At 42.5% G+C, this 27,122-nt stretch overlaps 2 protein-coding genes across 2 annotated transcripts in view; one reads left to right on the forward strand and one right to left on the reverse strand.

The window, feature by feature from the left end:
* Nucleotides 1-8: 8 nt before the first annotated feature.
* Nucleotides 9-4,689, reverse strand: c1h5orf51 (chromosome 1 C5orf51 homolog). The gene is made up of 6 exons (XM_038988236.1): nucleotides 4,558-4,689; nucleotides 3,243-3,352; nucleotides 2,101-2,247; nucleotides 1,415-1,546; nucleotides 1,176-1,290; nucleotides 9-995 (listed from the first exon to the last, which is right to left on the reverse strand). Exons 1-6 carry the CDS (start codon nucleotides 4,649-4,651, stop codon nucleotides 760-762), a joined length of 834 nt encoding a protein of 277 aa, XP_038844164.1. The 5' UTR covers nucleotides 4,652-4,689; the 3' UTR covers nucleotides 9-759.
* A 398-nt stretch (nucleotides 4,690-5,087) lies between these two features.
* Nucleotides 5,088-27,122, forward strand: part of oxct1a (3-oxoacid CoA transferase 1a) — a 118,582-nt gene continuing 96,547 nt past the window's right edge. The window contains exons 1-3 of the mRNA XM_038988244.1: nucleotides 5,088-5,261; nucleotides 12,172-12,280; nucleotides 12,695-12,785. Of these exons, the coding sequence (XP_038844172.1) occupies nucleotides 5,157-5,261; nucleotides 12,172-12,280; nucleotides 12,695-12,785 (305 nt within the window). The 5' untranslated portion in view covers nucleotides 5,088-5,156. The remainder of the gene's footprint in view (nucleotides 5,262-12,171; nucleotides 12,281-12,694; nucleotides 12,786-27,122) is intronic.

A 27,122-nucleotide genomic window follows, 5' to 3' on the forward strand; every position in this document is an offset into this window, starting at 1 on the left:
CAACACAGTATTTATTTTCAATGACGACATAAAATTAAATGAAAAACATTTTCCTTCAAAACGAACACCACAGAGATTCTCCATTTAAATGCATACTATCAAAATATCAAAGTTTCCATCACTGGGACATTACTCCTTGTCAAAGTGTGGGCAAAAAATGTACGTTTTATAAGTGAGAAAAAGAAGTCGCATATTACAAAGCTGATATCTTAAACAAAACTGTACATACTCGAAAATGTTCATGAATCCATCAGTCTCCAACTCTGTGTATTCCCCACCTTAACTTTTTTAATATATATTTATATAAATGCAATTAATTTAAAAAAAACATTAAAAACAAATAAATAAAAACAGTTGCTGTGCGATGTCTCATTACCAGGTGGATTATCATTAATCTTCAAAGGATCTTTGTTTTATTTTTTGTAACAATGTGTTATTTTCTTAATCTTTTAATATTATTATTCTACCACATTCTCAGAGCATAACACATGCCTGTCCAACAGTCCAGAATCTAGAAGATAAGTGCTTCTTTCAGGAGACAGGGAGAATAAAATTTCATTAACATCCCTCCATACCCTTGCCCCAACCTGCACCACCTATGTCGGCCGGAGCCTTTCAGAACGGGAAAAAGTTGCTCCTAGAAACTGATCTAAGGTCAGATTCCCCCTCTCTTAAATGCTTAGCATTACAATTTGGGGTTTGATCATCTGATCCCATATCAGTCCCTACGGGCAACTTGTACACAGAGCCCTCCCCATTTCACTGTAAGATACTAAGGATCTCCTTGGCATTCTCAGTGTTCCAGCCCTGGCCCTGAAGAGGGCCCTCACAGGCCAGCACGTATTTGTGCAGGATCTGTGTCCCAATGTCCCGGAAGTGGAGTCGGTCCTCTTTGCGTTCTGTGGAATCAACGCTGCAGTCCTCATACTTCACTGCCCAGAAACACATCTCCCCGATGTACATCATCGTCAACAGGTGGGTGTCTGAAAAGATGCCTGTTGGATAAACAAAATAAATCAGACGTGTTCTCATCCCTTGACAAAAGAATAGTCAACAAAACAAGCATGTAATATAGATGAAGTGAAGAAAAAGGTTGTCTTGATAATGTCAACTAAACAAATGTGTAACATTGGCACAATATTAAAAACAAGCCATAACAATCCAATGATGCTTACCTTCAGCCAGGAAGTTGGCGGTTGCAGAGTCATGAAACACCACCCCGTCGTTGAGCTTCACAGAGTTCCTCACCTGCAGCATCCTCATCAGGTAGCGTACACCCTCCTGAAGACACTGAAAAAAGACATAACAAACAGAATGAACAACCGGCACTCTGCTAGTGGTAGGAGCACTGAAATTCAAGTCATGCTTGTTATATCAAGCTAGAAGTTGGCCAAATGAGTGGAGGTGCCCTTGCCTTGAGGAAAGTGGCCTTGTTCTTCTTGATCCACTGCTTGCGTTGGTGGAGGGTGTGGCAGTACATGTAGAGCAGTGCTCCACGTCTCCAGTAGAGGCACTCCAACACCTCTAGCCCCAAGACTGACTGCACCTGGAACAGGGAGAGCTGTCAGTTAACAATAGTGTGTGTGTAATAATATTTGAAAGATAAATACACAACGCAGAGACAGAGTACAAGAATAGAACTTATGATCAATGTAAAGTGTTTTTTCTGTAATAGGGAATTATTGATCAATGGTTCAGAGACATGGGAGGAATATGTCTTCTGAAATAGGATACTTGTTATTTGGCCATTGGCTAGTTTTATTGCAAGGAATTCTAATTGGTCAACCACAGGTTAGGGCTGGGTCTTAAAACTACATGCTGTTCCTTTGTTCTGTGGTGAGAGAATCACTGGAGAACCACTGACAGAGCATCACTGAGGACAGAGGAGAATGACCATCTACCGCCCTGTATGATTTGTTCTCTTTGAATAAACCTATTTTCCTCCCCCCGATTTGCCTTGGAGTTTGTGTTATTTAAGAATAACAAATTGCTAACAAGTGTAAAGTTACTATTTTCTTGTAGTGAACAAAATACTCTGTGCATATGAGGACCGTGGCACTTGCATTGCCCTTCATGATGGGCTGAATCTCTTGTACACACCTCTTGGGCCGGTGCCAGCCTCCCTGCCAACACCTCTGGCTCTGTGAGGTCCTGCAGCAGCTGTTGGATCTTAAAGGGCGAGCAGTCCTCTGGGAACTCCTGGTCCACCAGCTTGTTCTCTTCATAGAACGTGATGTCCAGGATCACCTACACACACAACAATACACACTAGTCTCATTCTTCACTTAAACACAAATACGATTTGACAATTATAGTTGTGCAATTTATCCATTGAGGTCTGGTGTGCTTAATCACCGTATTAATTTACAGATTTTTGGTTAACTTTTGACAGGTATCACATGCCACCTTCAACTCTAACGCAGGTGAATTGCAGACTTTTTGTAGAGCCTAATTTGTCCACAAGCTGTTGGCCAATTCTTCCATCAATAAGGCAAAGGATGCAAGAAAATCTCTGTCTCTCCACCTGGCTCTTGTCACCAACCTATGTCTACAACTCTGCTATGGTGGGTGGGGATGATGTGGATAACTCAGACAGACTGTGGGTTGGAAGTTATGTCAATGTTGTCAGTAGCAAATGTGTCAAGTCACGGTTTATCACTGCACTTTGAAATTAACAGTAAAATCTTTTGAACTCTTCTGATTTCCACATTTGTGGCCTAGCGCCACTACTTTTTTGAAGTCCATCATTCTGTCCTTTCATCTTTGAAAGTAGTCACTGATCTATGGTCTGACAGGTGAAAGAATGAAAACATTGCATTCACTAACAGATCAGTGATTGAGTTGCTTCTAGGAAGTGAGGAAGGATACATAGTCAGTCAGAGGACACTGGTCAGTTGAAACTTCCAGCATCAAGGACAGAGAAGTGTGCATGCGCTCTCACACCTTCAGGCTAATTTAAGCTCATGTCATTGGATGACAACAACTTAATACAATTGAGTACTATCATCCTATTTCGAACAGCAGGTGGAACATTCTGTGCAGACACAAAGAGACATTTGGGGGAATTTGCTAGTCTCGTGATCCAGCCTGAGCATGCCATATATCTCACCAAAACAGAATGGTAACAATTTCCTTTAATCAGATATGTAGGGAATTGAATGATAACATTTGAATCTACACCTAGCCTAAAACATTTTGTCCAGAATCTATCTAGAACAATTATATTTAATGAACTGCAATACCTGAGTGTAATCCTGAAGCAGTTTAGGCAGACTGCTACTCTCTCCCCCTTGTCTGTAAAAGCTTTTCAACTTGTCTAGTATCGCAGAAGCATTCTGTAAATAGTCATCATCTAGGAGAAAATAAAGTATGTTAAGGACATATTACAGGCCTATATGTAAACAGTGCATCTTATGTTTACAGAGTTCAATGTATCAATTAAAGTGTTAGATATGATCAGTGTTTATGATGACTATGACTTTACAAAGTCGTTTCACAGAGAGTGGCATGATGGCATATAATGTAAGGAACTTCCCCCTTGAGTTAGTCTGTAAAAAAACAGTGTACAATGGTGGACATAGGCTATGACAGTGTAGACTAGAGACTAAGTATTACTTGTATCACATAATAAACATTCGTTTAGCGACACCTATTTTATTTCACCAGAATCAGTAGTGTATGCAGTGCCTAATGTCGAAATCACTTGTAACACGCAGAGTCAGAGAGATGGTAGTAAATTAAATTGGATAATTGTCCGTGAACCCAAGCTACACAACGTGGAATACGTGAACCTTGCTAGGCTAGCTAATCCATGGAACATAGCAGTATTTAAGAATAGACTAGTTAGAAAACAGCTTGAACCACTAACGTTGGGTAGGGCCCGGGTTGGTCTGCAGTTTCTGCAGCCAACTAGTTAACGTTAGCTAACGGTTTCTCTCCTGATTCAGCGGATCTGGACAGAAGAACATCGCTGTTTGGTTATGGCATGTCGATGGGTTGTGTTGAAGTTGTTAGTTAAACTAACGTTACAAAGGGCATTGTGCAATCTAGCTACAATACTAGTATATGCATTGAATGTGTCAAAGTAAATTATAAATGGACCATAGCTCGACAGTATCTTTGTCGACACGTGAAGTTAACGCTGTTAGCTGGCTATACGCTAACGTTACCTAACTAACGTTACCTAGCACAGAATTAGCTACCAAGCTTGCTCGCTAAAGCTAACTTAACTAGCTAAATCACGTTAGCTACGTGGCCCAGCAAACCCACCTAGCTAGCTAGTTATCTAGCAAACGTATGTTGTGTCATAACTATGGTTTAGGGTTGTTGCAATACCAAGGTAACCAACGAAGTAACGCGGCCTTTTTACGCCTGCTACGTTCGATTAGTATAGTAGCTAGCTACGACATTGGTCAAGTGTATATGGTATTAATTAGGTAGCACTAGCTAATGTAGCTTAGCTAGCTAGCGGAAAATAGCTTTCAACTGAACACGAGGTGAATCAACGCGACATTACTTTTCTTGATAAATTATCACGGTAACTTTGCGTACACATACCTTGTTTCTCAGATCTGAGACTGGCGCACTTATTGTCCAACTCAAAAATCCTTCTCTCCAGCTCAAACCCCTGTCGTCTGCAGTCGTCCGCCATGACTAAACACACTGTCACGTGACGCTATGATTATTCACGTGATGAAATGTCTTTATTTGATTTTCTGCGGCACTTTGATCCACAACATGTTTGCTCCAAATATATCCATGGATTTGTCCACTCTGTCAATTTCATATAATTATGTTCTTGGCGATTGCATTTATATAGTGCAGTCAATGCTGGTTTAGGGAACCCACAGTGAAGGCTTGGTCCAGTAAAGAACATGTATAACAAAATGAATAGTTATTTTTAAATCGGTTGATAGCATATGGGCTAGGCTAGAACAAAAGCCCGCGCACTCGGACCCATGAGTGGCTAGCAGCGAAACAGTTAAATTATAATGAGCTTCGCCGAGCCTCTGTCTCTCCTCCGCTAGCCCCGCCCCGTACACCCTTCTAGTTTCAGTGTCATTTAACCAGCTGGGATCACACACACACACACAACACAAACGCCCGGTAGCCCACGTTGCTCATCATTTTGAAGACTGGTGGTTAGCTCCAAAAACATGGCGGCCCTCAAAGTATTGTCAAGAGCGGATAATTTTTTATTGAAAAATCTATCTGCCACCTGCAAACCCAATTTGAACTCCATCACCCATTCCATGTTCAAGGTCAGTATCAAAATGCGTCAATGAAATAACGTTAGACTAAATACGAATAGACCGCTATATAGCTAGCTAACTAGCTACAGCGATTGGGAGACTTTGCCTTTAGTGCTTGGGACACATAGGGCACCTTCAATTTTAACCCCTAAATTGAAATCCAAATTCATTATTTTCATTTACAGTATAGGCTTGCCCCATAAAATATTGGATGAAGTAGCTAATGTTAAGCTACCAGTAATGATGATACCTTTTATAAATGCGCGTGATGTTTGGTGCTTCCATTCCATGCTATTCATCATAGGTATTTCCTAGCTACAGATTGTACACCAGACAATTTGATGTAACCAAATATGGTTTTATCCATATCCGGATGTTACAGGTTTGCCTATGCAAAACGTCTCCTTATTTTTCTTCTTAGCTGGTATTGGCAATACTTTCTTTGTTCTCGATTCGGCCAAACATGTACACTACATGACCAAAAGTATGTGGACACATGTTCATAGAACATGTCGTGGAAAATCACTTCAAATATAACTCTTACAAGAACTTTTGTGAACTCAAATAAATGTGTTTTATTACAATTGTATAGCAATCTGGAATGTCCCGCAGAACACACACCGCTTCCCAGCCCCGGCCACAACATTTATACACAAATAGCATATGGGTCCACCCCATATGCAAATAAGCATACTTCCCCTAATTCTTCCTGCCATCATTATCTTTTTAGTTCAGGCTTCTTACTTGTTCACGCCCAATAACGCCCATATCTGCTTTCAGTTAGATTATAATAGTGGCCAGACCCATGCGTGTCTTAAAAATAATATATGTCCATCTATCCTATAGGCCTATGACTTAGCCCTGTATTTAACTCAGTGCCTCAGCATGTTCTCTGGTATGTGTCTTTATTGGAATTGGCAGACTATGTGTCTCTTCTATCATTAGCATCCAGTTGCCTTAGGCATATTTCTCTGGTATGTATGCTTATTGGAATTGTCAGACTATGTGTCTCTTCTATCATTAGCATCCAGTTGCCTTTAGGCACCCATGTGTCTGGTCAGTCTGTCAGCACAATGGAGAAAATAAGAGGGCCAGAACGTCCCTTAGTAGATTTCCATTACCACGGTCTCATGATCTATGTTAACATGTGGTTCGTTACTTTAATGTTCAGCTGTCTTTTGTATTTATATGTTATCCATGTATCTTATGTTACTACTACACTACTACAAACATCTCATTCCATTTTAAGAAGAGCAACTGTAGAAATAAGCGGGGGTTATGACTTTGTGCCTGTGGTAACTAGGGACGACCAGGCACAACTCCGATATAAAGTGTTTTTCCTCAAAGTTGCCAGGATGTCACGTGTCCTACTTATATCAGTACACTTGTAACAACCTAATTTTTGTTAACCAAATTCGACACTCATTGACCTCCATACAAAAACTCCTTGCTTGGTGTGTGAAAAAAGAAGAAGAAATAACACCAAAATCATGGGCATTCATATGGAGTTGGTCACCCTTTTGCTTCTATAACAGCCTCCACTCTTCTGGGAAGGCCTTCCACTAGATGTTGAAATATTGCTGCGAGGACTTGTTTCCATTCAGCCACAAGAGCATTAGTGAGGTCGTACACTGATGTTGGGAGATCAGGCCTGGCTTGTAGTGACGTTCCAATTCATCCCAAAGGTGTTCAATGAGGTTGAGGCCAGGGCCCATGTGCAGGCGAGTCAAGTTCTTGCGCGCCAATCTTGACAAACCGTTTCTGTATTGACCTCGCTTTGTGCACAGGGGTATTGTTATGCTGAAACAGGAAAGGGCCTTCCCCAAACTGTTGCCACAGTTGGAAGCACAGAATCGTCTAGAATGACAGTGTATGTTGAAGCATTAAGATTTCCCTGGAACTAAGGGGACTAGCCCAAACCATGAAAAACAGCCCCAGACCGTTATTCCTCATCCACCAAACTTTACAGTTGGCACTATGCGTTGGGGAAGGTAGCGTTCTCCTGGCATTCGCCAAACCCAGATTTGTCTGTCGGACTGCCAGATGGTGAAGCGTGATTATCACTCCAGAGAACGCGTTTCCGTGTCCAGTTGCAGGTGGTACGTTTGAATTTAGAAAATGCTCTGTTATAAAAAATAAATCCATTATTTGCTCCATGAAGTAATCCAATAATGTGTATGCCACCATCTTGTTTATTTCAAATCTTCTCCCGAAAGGAAGAGGCGAAGCGAGAGGGACAATTGGGCCAAAAATCTGTCTTATTTCTTTTCTTTTTTTCCCCGCTCAGCAAGCGAGGAGTTTTTGTATGGTCAATGAGTGTCGAATTTGGTTAACAAAAAATGTAATGGCTTATTTGTCTAATGTGGCTTATTTGATTGAATAGAAGTTTCGTAATGATTTGGTTGTTACAAGTGTACTGATATAAGTAGGACACGTGACATCCCGGCAACTTTGAGGAAAAACACTTTATATCGGAGTTGTGTCTGGTCGTCACTAGTAACCACAGGCACAAAGTCATAACCCCTGCTTATTTCTACAGTTGCTTATCTTAAAATGTGATTTTGAACCTAACCTTGACCACACTGCTAACCTTATGCCTAACCTAACCATAAAAGCAAAATTTTTACGATAGCCAATTTTTACTCTGTGATTGTGGTAACTAGTGGAAATCGTTGTGCCTGTTGTTCACACGTGTCCCACTTGATCTTGCCTCCTTCCGATTGCCTTCTATTTTTGAAGACTGTGCACTTTCGAGCGGATCACTTTTGTTAAGTCGGTGACCATCGTTCGTCACTGCCTTTCAAAGTGTGTTGCATTATGGGGATAAAAATGGTCAGACTTGCCACTACATGTCGACTGCATGAACTTGACAAAAATCATGTGATCAAAGGTCAAAGTTTTGACTGCAGTTGACTACAAGTTTCTGTAGTTGCTCTTCACCTACTTCATCCAGCAGCTATCACCTGCATTGTGGGAGGCTCTATTGTCAACTAATCATTAGGGTGTTTTTGTTTGACACGTGAATGTGGCCAAAGATGAGACATCAAAACTATGAAATAACACATATGGAATCATGTAGTATTTTAGATTCTTCGAAGTAGCCACCCTTTGCCTTGATGACAGCTTTGCACACTCTTGGCATTTTCTCAACCAGCGTCACCTGGAATGCTTTTCCAACAGTCTTGAAGGAGTTCCCACATATGCTGTGCGTTGTTGGCTGCTTTTCCGTCACTCTGCGGTCCAAACCATCTCAATTGGGTTGAGGTTGGGTGATTTGTGGAGGCCAGGTCATCTGATGCCGCACTCCATGCTAATTTCTCTACCAACATCTTTTTTTGGAGAATTTGGCAATACATCCAACCGGCCTCACAACCAAAGACCATGTGTAACCACCCCAGCCCAGGACCTCCACATCCGGCTTCTTCACCTGCGGGATCGTTTGAGACCAGCCACCCGGACAGCTGATGAAACTGGGTTTGCACAACCAAAGAATTTCTGCACCAACCGTCAGAAACCATCTCAGGGAAGCTCATCTGCGTGCTCATCGTCCTCACCAGGGTCTTGACCTGACTGCAGTTCGACGTCGTAACCGACTTCAGTGGGTAAATGCTCACCTTCGATTGCCACTGGCATGCTAAAGAAGTGTGGTCTTCACAGATGAAGCCTGGTTTCAACTGAGATTCTTTGAAGAATCTCAAATATAAAATATATTTTGATTTGTTTAAAACTTTTTGGGTTACTACATGATTCCATATGTTATGTCATAGTTTTGATGTCTTCACTATAGAAAATAGTATAAAGAAAGAAAAACCCTTGAATGGTACTGTATATATATATATTTTATAACATAGCATTTTCTAAATTCAAACTCACCACCTGCGACTGGACACATACATGTTTCCCAGCATGTTAGCTATTTAGCCTATGTTGGCTGGCTACTGTTATAGCTACTATAACAAGTCTGTCACCCCTACACACTCATATGACCTTGGTTGAGAAAGAACTTAGGATTCCAATTTAATGTGACCAATTGTTTGTTTTGCCAGTGCCACTGTGTTCATTGAGTACAGTAGCTAGTTCCTATTGAAGACACTCCCCCAGCTAGACTGTGTAAAGAATTCACCTCTACCAATGTAGTATAACTCAGAAGCCCAAGAATGTTTCCATTGCGTTGCAACCCAGTGCCCCCAGACTCTTTGCAAGCCATGTGCACTTAAAGGACAGCCAAAATTAGAGGCACGTACAACTGTAGTGCAGAACAGTTTCTGTAAACTGAGGTGTAGTCTACCGGTAGTAGAATAGAAAATAAAGCAATGCCTACAGTTCTCCAATAAGGGTATTGTTAATCTTGTCTATGTTTGAATTTCTGTTATAGAATAAGTGAATTTGAGTGTGTACAGCACATTACATAGCCAAGTAAAACTATGCACTTCACATCAACGGAGTTGTGTGGAGACATGAGTGGGCGGAGTGTACCTCCAACTACATCGAGTCGCTGTCAGACGATACGAGGGAACAGTCGGTGGTTGTATTTGATTAAAGTTTTATTAAAAAGTATGGATTTCAGCAAACAAAGAAAGGCACACAACAACCGAGGACAAACATAAGAACACGGTAAAGGTTTAAGAATGTATATTTTTGAAGTATCGACTGCATAGCGACTCGGAAGGAGTCGGGAGGTTCATTTCAAAAACTCTAGTCTGCTCTCAACTCTGTGGAGGAGTTGAGGTACTTTGCTACACACTACAATGATTAGGGAATTACAGTCATTGACACAATGCCATTTAATGTTCTATGCATTTTATTGTGCATTCCATTACCAATAAGTTAGCCTCTCAGTAATCCTATAACATGTTGTATTGTTTGTGTTTTGACCTCCTTTAGTCACATGTAATGCAGTTGCTGCTGTGTGTTATTTGTGCCACAATACAGTGTGTGTAGACTGACCCTAAGATAAGGTGTTGTAGGTTATAACAGTAAATAAAGCTAATGGTAGTTTATCTTCCTGAAAGGTTCCATCTAGGTCAGCCTGGGTATATACCCTTTAAAGGCCCAATGCCACTTTTTTATTTATCACGATAACAAATATTTTCTCGGTAACAATCAAGTACTTTACTGTGATTGTTTTAAATGTAAAAAAAAAAATCAAAAAATAGACATTTCTCAAGCAGTCATTTTGTTACGACTGGGAGTGGTCTGATAGGGGAGGGGAAAACTAAATCTAGCTGTTATTGACAGGGAGGTTTGGAACTATATTTCTTGTTGGTCTATCAACTCATTTACCGCCTGGTGTATGCAATTTCACAGTATTATTCCATCTTCTATAGTGTGGACCTATAAAACACAGAACTGTCACGTTTTTGACTTCACTGGGCCTTTTAACACAAGATGCTGGTCCCAAGGTTTACAGTCAAACCTATTTTGGGAAGTTTTTTTTCCTTCTGGGATCATATTCCTTCCACTTGATTGGCCATAATATCTAATTCATTTTTACATGAGCTGAGGGCAAAGTTAAGCCATGTATGTCAAATGACAGAAATCCATCATTATCCTGCCCATTAGTTCAATGGATCATAGTAGCGTGGAAGGTGGGATAATGGGTGTCAACTTGAGCTGGTTATTACGGACTACTAAATGAATTACATTCAGGGGGTGGTTGCAGACATTTGAATAATATTTTATTTTGTACTTCAGGGACTTGAGGCTAATGTCAGAGCTAAGAAAAATAACTTCTGTATTGTCAGAGACCGTCTCAGATCCACCAGGCTTCCGATTTCCTCCAGTGAGCCTTCCATCTACAGTAGTCCGGTACGGTGGATGTAATTAGTTACAGCAGAGGAGTTAATGGATGAGCGAGTGGTGGGATAATGGCTGAAAATAAAAAGCTTGATGAGGTTTAACGGCTTCCGTCTGCTTTCCACGTCTCAGCTGGAGAAATTTGCTTCATTGCAGAGTTCCCAAGATCCCACCAGTTCAAGTCTGTCTGTTTCCTTCCCACATGTCCACTTTGTTTGTTGTGTGTTGCCTTTCTTGTTTATCTTTCCTGTGCTGTAGTTGAATACATTCTTTACTAGAGGCCTTGGTTTTTATCTCACTGCGGTCAAGGTGAAGTGCTGATTTTATAGGGCTGATAGGCTTGTTTAGGGGGGTCTAACTCATTTTGCACCAGGGGCAGCGTTCGGTCTTCTTCAACGAGGTCCGATTGCGGCCCCCGGTGCAATTGGTTTCCTCGCTGTCAAAATTTCCCCCCAAAATCCATCTTCTTGGAATCTTCTTGGTTCTTGGAATTTTTGATGCTCGCTGACTTTCTAGCTTTCATTTCAGTGATTATTAGTGAGCTGGACACAGTCAAGAAATTATATGAATGTAGGTCCATTATTACTACACAGATAGAAATGGTCAGACTTGCGCCTACATGCCAACTTCATGAACTTGATGTGATCAATGGTCATGAAGTTTTGACTGCAGTCAACTGCAAGTTTCAGCAGTTGCTCTTCACCAACTTCCTCCTGGAGCCATCGCCTGCATTGTGGGAGGCTCTATTGTCAAACAATCATTCGTTTTTTTGTTGTTGACCCGGCTGTCACAGATGCACCTCCCCCGTCTTCACTCCTCGACTTTTTACAGTCGGTTGCTTTAGCCTTACCACTCAAACGCGTCCAAAAGCTGCTCATAGCAATGTCATTTCGCTGAGTCTACCTCTTAAATTTTAAGTCAATCTCAATGTGACCACCAGATAGAGTAGCTTGAAAACCTCATTAGGTTTTTTGCCCTCTATGTATTATTATTTCTTGTTAGTTTAAGAGTAATTAAAGTAGTTTCAGTATAGTTTGTTTTTCAAACAGGTTTGTTTTATTTCAGTTTACAAAATGTTTTTTTTTACTATAATAAACTTGCACTGTTCCTCTGTGTTCCCCAGATGTGTGGCTGCTCCTATTCCACCTCCAGCCAGAGAAACTCCCAGTTCTACACAGACCCCACAGACGCTGTTAAGGACATCCCCAGTGGAGCCACTATCCTAGTGGGAGGTAATATCAGGAGACCATCAGGACTTCACTGTGGGGTTTGAAAGAGCTTTTTGCTGTGATGCATTACAAATGCAGCTGTCACTGTAGACTGTTTACCCCTTAACACTTCATAGATTTGAAAGAATTTGATAGGCTAGGTGGAATGTTTTTTTGCTTACACTCCTATCAGAGGGCAAGGTGGGGCTATTATAATATTGTTAATACCCATCTCTTACAGGTAGGATATAGATCAACTTGGATATGGGAAAATGTGTTATATGAACCAGTTCATGGCATGCTGCTTATCTTTTTCAGCAGGGGAAATTCTCACTCACACATTGCCCTGTGTCCACTTCATAGTAATGGGCCATGCTCTCCTTTTCAATAGAAATGACTGTAAACATCGATTGATTGATTCTCTTTCTCTCTCACTAGGGTTTGGTTTGTGTGGCATCCCAGAGAACCTTATCAACAGTTTATTAAAGACTGGTGTAAAGAGCCTCACAGCCGTCAGCAACAATGCTGGGTAAGTAAGTGAGTGAGTGGGGGTGGGTGTCTTCGTGTGTGTTTGCTCTCATGTGCAGGTTCCTGCATGCAACCCAAAACCGTGGGTGCATTCCATGGTGGTGGCCATGCTTTTGAAAGTTGTCACGACAACCTCAACACACTCAAATCCCACTCTCTTTGTTTCAATAATAAATGGCCAAGTTGAGGGAGGACAGGATAAATTAGTTTTTTACATTTCTGCTATGGCTGGATTGATTTCCACATCCCATAATTTGTTTGTTTACATTTTAGTTTAACTGTGGTGAAATTCTCCTCATTTCAGTATTGTTTATACAGTTGAAGTCGGAAGTTTACATACACCTTAGCCAAATACATTTTAACTAAGTTTTTCACAATTCCTGACATTTAATCCTCGTATAAATTCCCTGTCTTAGGTCAGTTAGGATCACCACTTTATTTTAAGAATGTGAAATGTCAGAATAATAGTAGAGAATTATTTCTTTCATCACATTCCCAGTGGGAAGTTTACATACACTCAATTAGTATTTGGTAGCATTGCCTTTAAATTGTTTAACTTGGGTCAAACTTTTCGGGTAGCCTTACACAAGCTTCCCACAATAAATTGGGTGAATTTTGGCCCATTCCTCCTGACAGAGCTGGTGTAAGTGAGTCAGGTTTGTAGGCCTCCTTGTTCGCACGCGCTGTTTCATTTCATGACATCATTTTCTGGAATTGTCCAAGCTGTTTAAAGGCACAGTCAACTTAGTGTATGTAAACTTCTGACCCACTGAAATTGTGATACAGTGAATTATAGGTGAAATAAGCTGTCTGTAAACAATTGTTGGAAAAATTACTTAAGTTATGCACAAAATAGATGTTCTAACGAACTTGCCAAAACTATAGTTTAACAAAAAAATTGTGGAGTGGTTGTAAAACAAGTTTTAATGACTAACCTAAGTGTATGTAAACTTCCTGATTTCAACTGTATATTCTTGCACCAAATTACTTTTCATCTGTGTCTGACTAGTAGAATTGATTTTCCATTCACTTCAATTATCTCAACCTTGATTTGTTACTGCTGTTAGGAAATGTTTGTTGCCACAGATGCAGTGCTAGTTGAGAACCCAACTTCAGGAGAATGTTTGCATTCTCCTCTTTGCTGCGATCATGACCAGTGTTTTATAATGCCATTTAGAATATGTTTATAATGACTGAACTCCAACAGAGACCCTATCAGGTCCAAACATTTTAAACAAGAGTTTCTCATAATGAAGCTTCCGTGTGTGGGACCAGGGGGGGTAGGATAAAGTTGCCCCAAGATGCTGATCTAAGGTCAGTTTTACAATCTACACAACTTCCACACAGAGCTGGGGTCAAAGCACCTTTCACAAGGGGTCCTGACCTTGAATGACGGTTTTCACCCACTCCTAAACCGTCTTGATTTTCAATCGATGTAGTGTTGTCCGGTCTTTCAGGGTCAGGGGAGCTGTTTTGCACCAGTGACCTGAGGGATGGACTGACCACTGTGCTGAGTGGTTGGCTAGTTTCAACCTAAGCTATCAGTGAGGATGAACTAATCCTGCTAGACGTGTGGTGAACTGCAGGACCAACTCTCTGAGGATGAAGCACCGACTGGAACAAAGTGTCTGTTTGTCTTCAGAAAGCAAAGGAATGCTTCATACTTAATTCATGTTGGCCTACGACTTATGTGAAGCAGTGGGACAGATTGAATCTAAACGTAGTTGTGGACTTGGTGCCAGGGTACTATTCTTGTCTCTTCGTCTACTCCATTTTAGTGTGTTAGTTTATAAAGAGATGCCTTTGGAACATCAAAGACATGCCACAGGAGCTGGATAAAACAATTCTGGCCATGCTGAGCTATGAAGAGGACATCCACCGAAAAAACATTTCCCCTGCTGCTTGTTCTATGTGCATCCCTCTATACTGTACCTAATCTCTTTGACAGAAACCTGAAGAACCAGTCATTTTAGACCAGGTTTCCCCAACTGGTGGCCCGCGGGTGGTTTTTATTTGGCCCTATAGTTTTCTGAGCAAAAAAAACATTTCATTGTTTTTGAAATTTTCATTGTTTGGCATAAAAGACTGTAAAAACACCAGTAGATCAGATACAAGATTACATTTTGGAAACCCGTTCCCAAATATTCCCACACATAATAGAGAGACACATCGTGATTATATACAAATGTAAGCAAGGTTTGAAAGGATTATGTTTTCATCAAATATTGTATCTGTTTAGGAGTCTTGCGCTCAATTTGCAGTCTACAAATTATTTAAATCACATGGCTGAATCTACTTGATGATCCCTGTTTTAGAGTGAAAAGCCTTTGGGAATTTGAATGATACAAAATGTCTGGGTACAGGCCTATACCCGACCCAGATTAGACAATTTGATATGTCTACTAGTCAGACAACCGTCAGGAGTCTGAGAAGGAATGTTTTTTTATAGGCAAAATAGAAAAGAAAATGATAGCAAACATAAGTTAAGAACTTGTAGTCTACTGTTCTATAAACCCTGTGGAGTTCTTGTCCTTCAAACTCTGTCTGTCTCTGTCTATTTCTCTTTCTTTCTCTCTGTTTAGATAATATTTTCAGTATACTTTTAGTTTTCCAAACAGATTTCTTAATTATTTTGTTTCAGTTTACAAAATAGTTTTCATGATTTGTTTTGGTTTTGGTTTACTATAATAACCTGAGGTCCATGAACCCAAGATATGCACCTATATCTTGCACTCAGTATATGTCTTTAGTGAACTTCTTATATGGGTCGGTCACAAGAAAGACCGGTGACACATTGCTACCTGGAATTAAAAATAATAGTTTTATTTACTGCATGTCACTACTATTGGTTAATAACTGTCACTGAGAGACTATTGCGACTGCTGGCCTGGCGCACTTCCCAGCCTTTTCTTTGTCAGGGCAAATGGGCACATTAGTTTCTATGCCCTCTTGAGGCAACTGTATAAACGATTGTGACTGCTCTCAGCACAGCAGTAGCTCTATCAGGCCAGTCTTTCAACTCCCAAGAACCAATGAAGTGGGCAACAAATATGCCTACACTACTTACGATATGTCAGGTTTCAATATATCTTAGAATGGAAGAAGGAACCCTGGCATAAACTCTCATAACTTATTTTGTTGTGCCTGCAGCAGTTAGGCCAGTGGTAGTGAAGCTGTATCTGTGTCTGTATGTTACTGTCTACGGCGCTGGTTTGGCTGTCTATCAAGAGGAGGTCTGCTCTCCTCCACCTCTTCCTGTGACCCATAGATGCTTTTCGTGGTAATCTAAGCCCTGTGGAAGACATAATGGTGAAGGGGGGAAAAACAGGGCAGGCAAGGAGTTGGAAGAAAGATGGGGAGGCAAGAAACTCAACGGAGTGGGAGGGAGAGAGGAGGTACATAGGTTCATTGAGGTACATTTTTATACCCCCTAATGCGCTGCCTTTTCACTTTAGAGCCATTCCATGTAAGGTCAACCTGAGCATGAAAAAACAAAAAAGCTTATTTCCTAATTAAACTACTTTCATATTTATCTTGAAAGTGTGTATTTTGAAGTGAAGACTACATATGGCCTTTACATTTGCGAAATTGAATGTTATTGTTACTAAGTAGGATGCAAAGTCTCAAAATAAGTATTCTCAGTCAACCAGATTGCATAGCTTTTGGCAGTGGCTCACAGAACTTGTTTGGGTACTTACATCTGTCCCCCTGTGTTTCTGACTAAGTCAGAAGGTTAATGAAACAATATCAGAAAATGTTTGTCCATTGAGTGCTAGTATAGAATAGAACGCTGATTTGGACAGGCAGTGTCACATCTAACATGTTTGAGGAAATGTTATTGTGGACGCGTTTCGAGTACGATTGTATGCAAAGTTTCTGTGCAAAGCAAACTTTCATCAAGGGCTTAGGTGATATATAGTTGATTTCCTTTCTCTCTCTGTCAGTGCCAGTGTTGCCACCTAATTTTCAGGGTAAGTTGCTAGAGGCAGGTTGATTTGTTGCTAAATGACGTTGTGATGTCATTGCGTGATAACGTAAAACTGCGTCATTACGTTGAATACACAATAACGTTACTCAAATTGACTGGCCAGCTCTGCAAAAAATATGATTTGACATTTGTTCAGGTACAGACTCCCACTCTTTTCTGTACAATTTTGATTGAGACATGTTGATTGATATTGTAAGTTCTGTTCAAGATCAAACATTCATGACCAACTATATTCATTGGGTTTGGCTCGTCGAACCTGTACTACTGCTGCTGCAGTCACCCCAACAATGATTTGAAATTTGCTGAAATTGCTGCTGGCGTGCTGCTGCCTGTGCACGAGGTGAGCTCCTGCTGCTGACGTCACTCACAATGCACTTTTGCAGCCAGGCACGTGTGTTGTGACTGAGTGTGTGACAGAGAAAATCGTTGTTGTGTCATTTATAGGGACAATGCGTGCATTGTAGCGTTTGAGTCACTTGCTAAAAGTTCCAAATAAAATGTTAAAAGTAGCTAAATTTGTTGCTAGGTGCTGTTTGAAAAATGAGTTGCCAGGGTAGTCTGAAAAGTTGCTAAATCTAGCAACAAAATTGCTAAATTGGCATCACTGGTCAGTACTCGTTCTAAGCGTAACGGATGTATGTGACTGTTACGGACGCTTCATAACATGATCAATGACTCACTAGTCCGCGTCACTGCATAACTCGATCATGATAGAATGTTCATGCCCTTCCTACTGCTTCCGAAGTGTGCTTATGTTAGCAAATAAGCTAGCGGGCAATCTTTATCTGTGTGTGAAATTTCGCGTTTGCTCATAAGAACTGCAATCATGCATTGTTCTGCTAACTGGGGCATAATAAATCACATGAACATAATTAAGGTTTTAAAATCCATAAACTTTCACCGGTCACGCTGAGTTTGTTTACTTCCTTGAGTAACTACGGGTACCCCACAGTGATAATATTGGTCTATCTGTGTAGTCTGCCATGCTGCTTGTGAACTGCAGCTTTCAAGCCTTAGATGATTTACGATCTGACAAGAATTGTTACTAAAGTGCAAACCCTGTGCCACTGGTAGGTTATAATTCCCATTAAAAAGTGTAACCCTTCATGGGAAAGACGTCAAGATATAGTAGAGATGATAAGGGAAGAGTTAGGAATAAGTCCAGTTATCTCAAATAAACAAGGGAATGAAATGGGTGTATCAATCCCTGATTCTGGGGTTAGAGGTATACACTGAGTTTACAAAACATTAGGAACTACTCTTTCCATGACACACTGACCATGTAAATCAAGGTGAAAGCCATGATCCCTTATTTTAATTAGTTTTTAGTTTTTTTCTCTCCCCAATTTCGATCTTTTCTTATCTCTGCAACTCCCCAATGGGCTTGGGAGGCGAAGGTCGAGTCATGCATCCTCTGAAACATGACCTGCCAAACCGTGCTTCTTAACACCCACCTGCTTAACCCGGAAGCCAGCCGCACCAATGTGTCAGAGGAAACTATTCACTTGACCACCGAGGTCAACCTGCAGGCGCCCGGCCCGCCACAAGGAGTCGCTAGAGCGCGGTTAGCCAAGTAGAGCCCTCCCGGCCAAACCCTCCCCTTGACTCGGATGACGCTGGGCCAATTATGCACCACCCTATGGGACTCCCGATCACAGCCGGTTGTGATACAGCCCTGGATCGAACCCGGGTCTGTAGTGACGCCTTAGACCGCTGCGCCACTCGGGAGCCCCTCCAGGATCCCTTATTGATGTCACTTGTTAAATCCACTTAAAATAAGTGTAGATGAAGGGAAGGAGACAGGTTAAAGAAGGATTTTTAAGCTCAACAATTTCCTGTGTGTATCAAGAATGAGCCACCACACAAAGGACATCCAACCAACTTGACACAATTGTGGGGAGCATTAGAGTCAACATGGGCCAGCATCCCTGTGGAAAGCTTTTTAGGCTGTTCTGAGGGTGGGGGGGGACTTAATTAGGAATGAGTTCCTAATGTTTGGTTTACTCAGTGTATATACAGGCAGTTTGTGGGACTGGTAACAGACTGACTCTGATGCTGTTGAAATGAATGGCCCCGGAGGGGATGGCTGCCGTTTTACGGGCTCCTAACAGGCTTTTTTCACGTTGTTTGTAACTTTTTATTTTTTTTAAATGTAATTTAAAAAAAATACACCTGACCATAAATCTATCCTCCTGATTCCTGCGTACAAGGAAAAACTAAAGCAGGAAGTACCAATGACTCACTTAATATGGAATTGGTCAGATGACGTGGATGCTACGCTACAGGACTGTTTTGCTAGCACAGACTGAAATATGTTCCGGGATTCCTCCAATGACATTGAGGAGTATACCACTTCAGTCACCGGCTTCATCAATAAGTGCATCGACAGCGTCGTCCCCACAGTGACTGTATGTAGATATCCCAACCAGAAGCCATGGATTACAGGAAACATCCTCATTGAGTTTAAGGTTGAAGTTGCCGCTTTCAAGGAGCGGGACACTAACCGGACGCTTATAAGAAATCCTGCTAGTCCCTCAGACAAACCATCAAATAGGCAAAGTGTCAATACAGGATTAAGATTGAATCCTACTACACCAGCTCTGACACTCCGTTGGATGTGGCAGGGCTTGAAAACTAGTACGGACTACAAAAGGAAACCCAGCCCAGTGACGCGAGCCGACCATATGAGCTAAATGCCTTTTTATGCTCGCTTCGAGGCAAACAACACTGAAGCATGCATGAGAGCACCAGCTATTCCGGACAACTATGTGATCATGCTCTCCGTAACCGATGTGAGCAAGACCTTTTAAAACAGGTCAACATTCACAAAGCTGCGTGGCCGGATGGATTACCAGGACGTGTACTCAAAGCATGCGCGGACCAACTGGCAAGTGTCTTCACTGACATTTTCAACCTCTCCCTGACCGAGTCTGTAATACCTACATGTTTCAAGCAGACCACCATAGTCCCTGTGCCCAAGGAAGCGAAGGTAACCTACCTAAATGATTACCGCCCCGTAGGACTCACGTTGGTAGCCATGAAGATGCTTTGAAAGGCTGGTCATGGTTCACATCAACACCACCATCCCGGATACCCTAGACCCACTCACATTTGCATACCGCCTCAACAGATCCACAGACAAATCAATCTCAATCACACTCTACGCTGCCCTTTCCCACCTGGACAAAAGGAACACCTATTTGAGAATGCAGTTCATTGACTACAGCTCAGTGTTCAACACCATAGTGCACACGAAGCTCATCACTAAGCTAAGGACACTGGTACAAAACACCTCTTTCTTTTATTTATTTATTTTATTTTTCTTTTATAATTTTTACCCACTTTTTCTCCCCAATTTCGTGGTATCCAATTGTTAGTAATTACTATCTTGTCTCAACGCTACAACTCCCGTACTACGAAACACAACCCAACCAAGCCGCACTGCTTCTTAACACAGCGCGCATCCAACCCGGAAGCCAGCCGCACCAATGTGTCGGAGGAAACACCGTGCACCTGGCGACCTTGCTTAGCGTCCACTGTGCCCGGCCTGCCACAGGAGTCGCTGGTGTGCGATGGGACACGGATATCCCTACCGGCCAAACCCTCCCTAACCCCGACGACGCTAGGCCAATTGTGCGTCGCCCCACAGACCTCCCGGTCGCGGCCGGCTGCGACAGAGCCTGGGCGCCCGAACCCAGAATCTCTGGTGGCACAGCTAGCGCTGCGATGCAGTGCCCTAGACCACTGCGCCACCCGGGAGGCCCCAAAACACCTCTTTCTGCAACTGGATCCTGGACTTCCTGACAGGCCGCCCCCAGGTGGTAAGGGTAGGCAACAACACATCTGCCACGCTGATCTCAACACTGGGGTCCCTCAGGGGTGCTTGCCTAGTCCCCTCCTGTATTCCCTGTTCACCCACGACTGCGTGGCCAAACACGACTCCAACATCATCATTTAAGTTTGTTGACGACACAACAGTGGTAGGCATAATCACCGACAATGAGAAGACAGCCTATAGGGAGGAGGTCAGAGACCTGGCAGTGTGGTGCCAGGACAACAACCTCTCCCTCAATGTGAACAAGACAAAGGAGCTGATCGTGGACTACAGGAAAAGGAGGGCTGAACAGACCCCAATTAACATTGACGGGGCTGTAGTGGAGCGGGTCGAGAGTTTCAAGTTCAAGTGTCCACATCACCAACGAACTATCATGGTCCAAACACGGCAATACAGTCGTGAAGAGGGCATGACAAAACCATTTCCCCCTCAGAAGAGTGAAAAGATTTGGCATTGGGTCCTCAGATCCTCAAAAAGTTCTACAGCTTCACCATCGAGAGCATCCTGGCGGGTTGCAACACTGCATGGTATTGCAATTGCTCGGCATCTGACCGTAAGGCGCTACAGAGGGTACTGTGTACGTCCCAGTACATCACTGGGGCCAAGCTTCCTGCCATCCAGGACCTTCACTACCGTTCAAAAGTTTGGGGTGACTTATAAATGTCCTTGTTTTTGAAAGAAAAACACTTTTTGTCCATTTTTAAAATAACATCAAGTTGATCAGAAATACAGTGTAGACATTGTTAATGTTGTAAATGACTATTGTAGCTGGAAACGGCAGATAAAAAAAATAATAGTACCCGCAAAACACCAGTCTCAACGTTAACAGTGAAGAGGCGACTCAGGGATCCTGGCCTTCTAGGCAGAGTTGCAAAGAAAAAGCCTGGACAATAAAAAGAAAAGATTAAGATGGGCAAAAGAACACAGACACTGGAGAGAGGAACTCTGCCTAGAAGGCCAGCATCCCGGAGTCACCTCTTCACTGTTGACTTTGAGCCTGGTGTTTTGCGGGTACTATTTAATGAAGCTGCCAGTTGAGGACTTGTGAGGCGTCTATTTCTCAAACTAGACACTCTCGTGTACTTGTCCTCTTGCTCAGTTGTGCACCGGGGCCTCCCACTCCTCTTTCTATTCTGGTTAGAGATAGTTTGCGCTGTTCTGTGAAGGGAGTAGTACACAGCGTTGTACGAGATCTTCAGTTTCTTGGCAATTTCTCGCATGGAATAGCCTTAATTTCTCAGAACAAGAATAGACTGACGAGTTTCAGAAGAAAGGTCTTTGTTTCTGGCCATTTTGAGCCTGTAATCGAACCCACAAATGCAGATGCTCCAGATACTCAACTAGTCTAAAGAAGGCCAGTTTTATTGCTTATTTAATCAGGACAACAGTTTTCAGCTGTGCTAACATAATTGCAAAAGGGTTTTCTAATGATCAATTAGCCTTTTAAAATGATAAACTTGGATTAGCTAACACAACGTGCCATTGGAACACAGGAGTGATGGTTGCTGATAATGGGCCTCTGTCAAGTCCTATGTAGATATTCCATAAAAAGTCAGCCGTATCCAGCTACAATAGTCATTTACAACAATAACAATGTCTACACTTTATTTCTGATCAATTTCATGTTATTTTGTTATTTTAAAGGTAAAAAGATTTGCTTTTCTTTCAAAAACAAGGACATTTCTAAGTGACCCCCTTTTAAACGGTAGTGTATATACTAGGTGGTGTCAGAGGAAGGCCCCAAAAATTGTCAAAGACTCCAGTCACCCAAGTCATAGACTGTTCTCTCTACTACCGCACGGCAAGCGGTACCGGAGCACCAAGTCTAGGAACAAAAGGCTCAACATCTTCTACCCCCAAGCCATAAGACTACTGAACAATTCATCACATGGCCACCCGGACTATTTACATTGACACCCCCCCCTCCATTTTGTTTTTTCACTGCTGCTACGCGATGTCTATCTATGCATAGTCACTTTACCCATACCTACATGTACAAATTACCTTGACTAACCTGTAACCTGTACTTCCGGCTCCGACAGAGATTGCCGCCTCGCTTCACGTTCCTAGGAAACTATGCAGTATTTTGTTTTTTTATGTGTTATTTTTTACATTGTTACCCCAGGTAATCTTAGGTTTTATTACATACAGTCGGGAGGAACTATTGGATATAAGAGCAACGTCAACTCACCAACATTACGACCAGGAATACGACTTTTCCGAAGCGGATCCTCTGTTTTGCCCACCACCCAGGACAATAGATCGGATCCCAGCCGGCGACCCAAAACAACGACGCCGTAGAAGGGGCAGACGGAGCGGTCTTCTGGTCAGGCCCCGTAGACGGACACATCGCGCACCGCTTCCGAGCATACTACTCGCCAATGTCCAGTCTCTTGACAACAAGGTAGACGAAATCCGTGCAAGGGTAGCCTTCCAGAGAGACATCAGAGACTAACGTTCTTTGTTTCACGGAAACATGGCTCACTCGAGACACGCTATCGGAGTCGGTACAGCCATCTGGTTTCTTCACGCATCGCGCCGACAGAAACAAGCATCTTTCTGGTAAGAAGAAGGGCGGGGGTGTATGCCTTATGATTAACGAGACGTAGTGTGATCATAAGAACATACAGGAACTCAAGTCCTTCTGTTCACCTGACTTAGAATTCCTCACAATCAAATGCCGACCTCATTATCTACCTAGAGAATTCTCTTCGATTATAATCACAGCCGCATATATCTCCCCCAAGCAGACACATCGATGGCCCTGAACGAACTTCATTTGACTCTATGTAAACTGGAAACCACATATCCTGAGGCAGCATTTATTGTAGCTGGGGATTTTAACAAGGCTAATCTGAAAACAAGGCTCCCTAAATTCTATCAGCATATCGATTGTGCAACCAGGGCTGGCAAAACCCTAGATCATTGTTATTCTAACTTCTGCGACGCATATAAGGCCTTCCCCTGCCCTCCTTTCGGAAAAGCTGACCACGACTCCATTTTGTTGCTCCCAGCCTATAGACAAAAACTAATACAGGAAGCTCCCGCGCTCAGGTCTGTTGGTCGGACCAGCGTTTAATCGGATTCCACGCTTCAAGATTGCTTCGATCACGTGGCCTGGGATATGTTCCGCATTGCGGCGAACAACAACATTGATGTATACGCTGATTCAGTGAGCGGGTTTATTAGCAAGTGCATCGGCGATGTTGTACCCACAGCGTCTAATAAAACATTCCCAAACCAGAAACCGTGGGTTGATGGCAGCATTCGCGCAAAACTGAAAGTGCGAACCACTGCTTTTAATCAGGGCAAGGTGACCAGAAACATGACCGAATACAAACAGTGTAGCTATTCCCCCCGCAAGGCAATCAAGCAAGCTAAGCGTCAGTATAGAGACAAAGTAGAGTCGCAATTCAACGGCTCAGACACGAGAGGTATGTGGCAGGGTCTACAGTCAATCACGGACTATAAAAGGAAAACCAGCCCCGTCGCGGACCAGGATGTCTTGCTCCCAGACAGACTTAACAACTTCTTTGCTCGCTTTGAGGACACTACAGTGCCACTGACACGGCCCGCTACCAAAACCTGTGGGCTCTCCTTCACTGCAGCCGACGTGAGCAACACATTTAAACGTGTCAACCCTCGCAAGGCTGCAGGCCCAGACGGAATCCCCAGCCGCGTCCTCAGAGCATGCACAGACCAGCTGGCTGGTGTGTTTACGGACATATTCAATCAATCCTTATCCCAGTCTGCTGTCCCCACATGCTTCAAGAGGGCCACCATTGTTCCTGTTCCCAAGAAAGCTAAGGTAACTGAGCTAAATGACTACCGCCCTGTAGCACTCAATTCCGTCATCATGAAGTGCTTTGAGAGACTAGTCAAGGACCATATCACCTCCACCCTACCTGACACCCTAGACCCACTCCAATTTGCTTACCGCCCCAACAGGTCCACAGACGACGCAATCGTAATCACACTGCACACTGCCCTAACCCATCTGGACAAGAGGAATACCTATGTGAGAATGCTGTTCATTGACTACAGCTCAGCATTTAACAACATAGTACCCTCCAAACTCGTCTTCAAGCTCGAGACCCTGAGTCTCGACCCCGCCCTGTGCAACTGGGTCCTGGACATCCTGATGTGCCGCCCCCAGGTGGTGAGGGTAGGTAACAACATCTCCACCCCGCTGATCCTCAACACTGGGGCCCCACAAGGGTGCATTCTCAGCCCTCTTCTGTACTCACTGTTCACCCACGACTGCGTGGCCATGCACGCCTCCAACTCAATCATGAAGTTTGCAGACGACACTACAGTGGTAGGCTTGATTACCAACAACGATGAGACGGCCTACAGGGAGGAGGTGAGGTCCCTCGGAGTGTGGTGTCAGGAAAATAACCTCACACTCAACGTTAACAAAACAAAGGAGATGATCGTGGACTTCAGGAAACAGCAGAGGGAGCACCCCCCTATCCACATCGACGGGACAGCAGTGGAGAAGGTGGAAAGTTTTAAGTTCCTCTGTGTACATATCACGGACAAACTGAAATGGTCCACCCACACAGACAGCGTGGTGAAGAAGGCGCAGCAGTGCCTCTTCAACCTCAGGAGGCTGAAGAAATGTGGCTTGTCACCAAAAACACTCAAACTTTTACAGATGCACAATCGAGAGCATCCTGTCGGGCTGTATCACTGCCTGGTACGGCAACTGCTCCGCTCATAACCGTAAGGCTCTCCAGAGGGTAGTGAGGTCTGCACAACGCATCACCGGGGGCAAACTACCTGCCCTCCAGGACCCCTACACCACCCGATGTCACAGGAAGGCCAAAAAGATCAATGACAACAACCACCCGAGCCACTGCCTGTTCACCCCGCTATCATCCAGAAGGCGAGGTCAGTACAGATGTATCAAAGCAGGGACCGAGAGACTGAAAAACAGCTTCTATCTCAAGGCCATCAGACTGGTAAACAGCCATCACTAACATTGAGTGGCTGCTGCCAACATACTGACTCAACTCCAAATTGATGTAATAAATGTATCACTAGCCACTTTAAACAATGCCACTTCATATAATGTTTACATACCCTACATTACTCATCTCATATGTATATACTGTACTCTATACCATCCACTGCATCTTGCCTATGCCGTTCTATACCATCACTCATTCATATCTTTTTTTAATGTACATATTCTTATTCATTCCTTTACACTTGTGTGTATAAGGTAGGTGTTGTGAAATTGTTAGGTTAGAGTACTCGTTGGATATTACTGCATTGTCGGAACTAGAAGCACAAGCAATTTGCTACACTCGCATTAACATCTGCTAACTATGTGTATTTGATTTTACCCCCACTCATTGACTCAGTACCGGTACCCCCTGTATGTATTCTCATTATTGTTATTTTGTGTTACTTTTTATTGTTTTTTACTTTAGTTTACTTCATAAATATTTTCTTAACTCTTTCTTGAACTGCATTGTCGGTTAAGGGCTTGTAAGTATGCATTTCACGGTAAGGTCTACCTGTTGTATTTTGCGCATGTGACAAATTCAATTTGATTTGAAATGCAGTTCTTGAGGAGAAACAACCACACAGGATGTGTGTACATCTTGCCAGCCAAGGAGGACAAGGCTTAGATGGCTGCAGGTCAAATTGTCCAGGGACTTTGTCCTTTTGTGGACAACAGGGGGAGGCAGTACCATAGAGCCTGCGCTGGCAGATTAAATGGTGTGAGATTAACACAAAGCATGAGTTTATAAAAAAAGATGAATTAAGTTTGAGTTTTTCAATGTTTATTCTGTTACTCAGTAGGTGAATTGATAATAACATTGAATATTTTAAATAAAACATCAGTCTTTAATGATCTAGAATGATATTAGTAAAATGTTGTACATTTGAAATGGAGTGCAGTGTCATTTGCTGTCTGTCTTTTAGGAACCTGTCACATCCATAATGCAGAATGTCACATCCATAATAACATTTTCCTGTAGTGTTATGAAAGTGCATATATTTCTATATTTGAGGTATGCAGCACTTTAATTCGCAATGAAAATAGTTTTTCAAATAAAGAATTGTAAATGCATTTTTGTAGCACATTTGTGCATTTCTGGTTGGTTAAGACAGGACCCACGAGTGCACTTTGATAGCCTATGCAATGACTATTCAAGATACTGGTGATTTCTTGGTTCTTTGAGGTACACTGCATTTTCAGATGACAAAAGTATTATTGTGAAGTTTGTTGAAGAAATCTTTTAATATATAAACACGTTTTGCATAGTGTCACATCCAGAACGGTACATTTTACTCTCTAAAGTATACAGTGCCTTGAAAGTATTCAGACCTCTTGACTTTTTCCACATTTTGTTACGTTACAGCCTTATTCTAAAATCAATTTAAATAAATAACAAATTATCAGCAATTGACACACAATACCCCATAATGACAAAGCGAAAACAGGTTTTTAGAAATATTTGCAATAAAAAAATAAAAGATGCCTTGCTATGCGACTTGAA

The sequence above is a fragment of the Salvelinus namaycush genome, chromosome 1, assembly GCF_016432855.1.
Source record: "Salvelinus namaycush isolate Seneca chromosome 1, SaNama_1.0, whole genome shotgun sequence".
NCBI classification, from domain to species: Eukaryota; Metazoa; Chordata; class Actinopteri; order Salmoniformes; family Salmonidae; genus Salvelinus; species Salvelinus namaycush.

What these genes read in the sequence shown, in the direction of transcription:
- c1h5orf51 (XM_038988236.1), bottom strand. Translation starts at nt 4,651, where the DNA reads ATGGCGGACGACTGCAGACGACAGGGGTTTGAGCTGGAGAGAAGGATT. An exon ending in GGCTGGCACCGGCCCAAGAG is followed by an intron (nt 1,547 to 2,100) that starts GTGTGTACAAGA and finishes TCCCTGTTCCAG; the next exon opens with GTGCAGTCAGTCTTGGGGCT. An exon ending in ACAAGGCCACTTTCCTCAAG is followed by an intron (nt 1,291 to 1,414) that starts GCAAGGGCACCT and finishes GTCTTTTTTCAG; the next exon opens with TGTCTTCAGGAGGGTGTACG.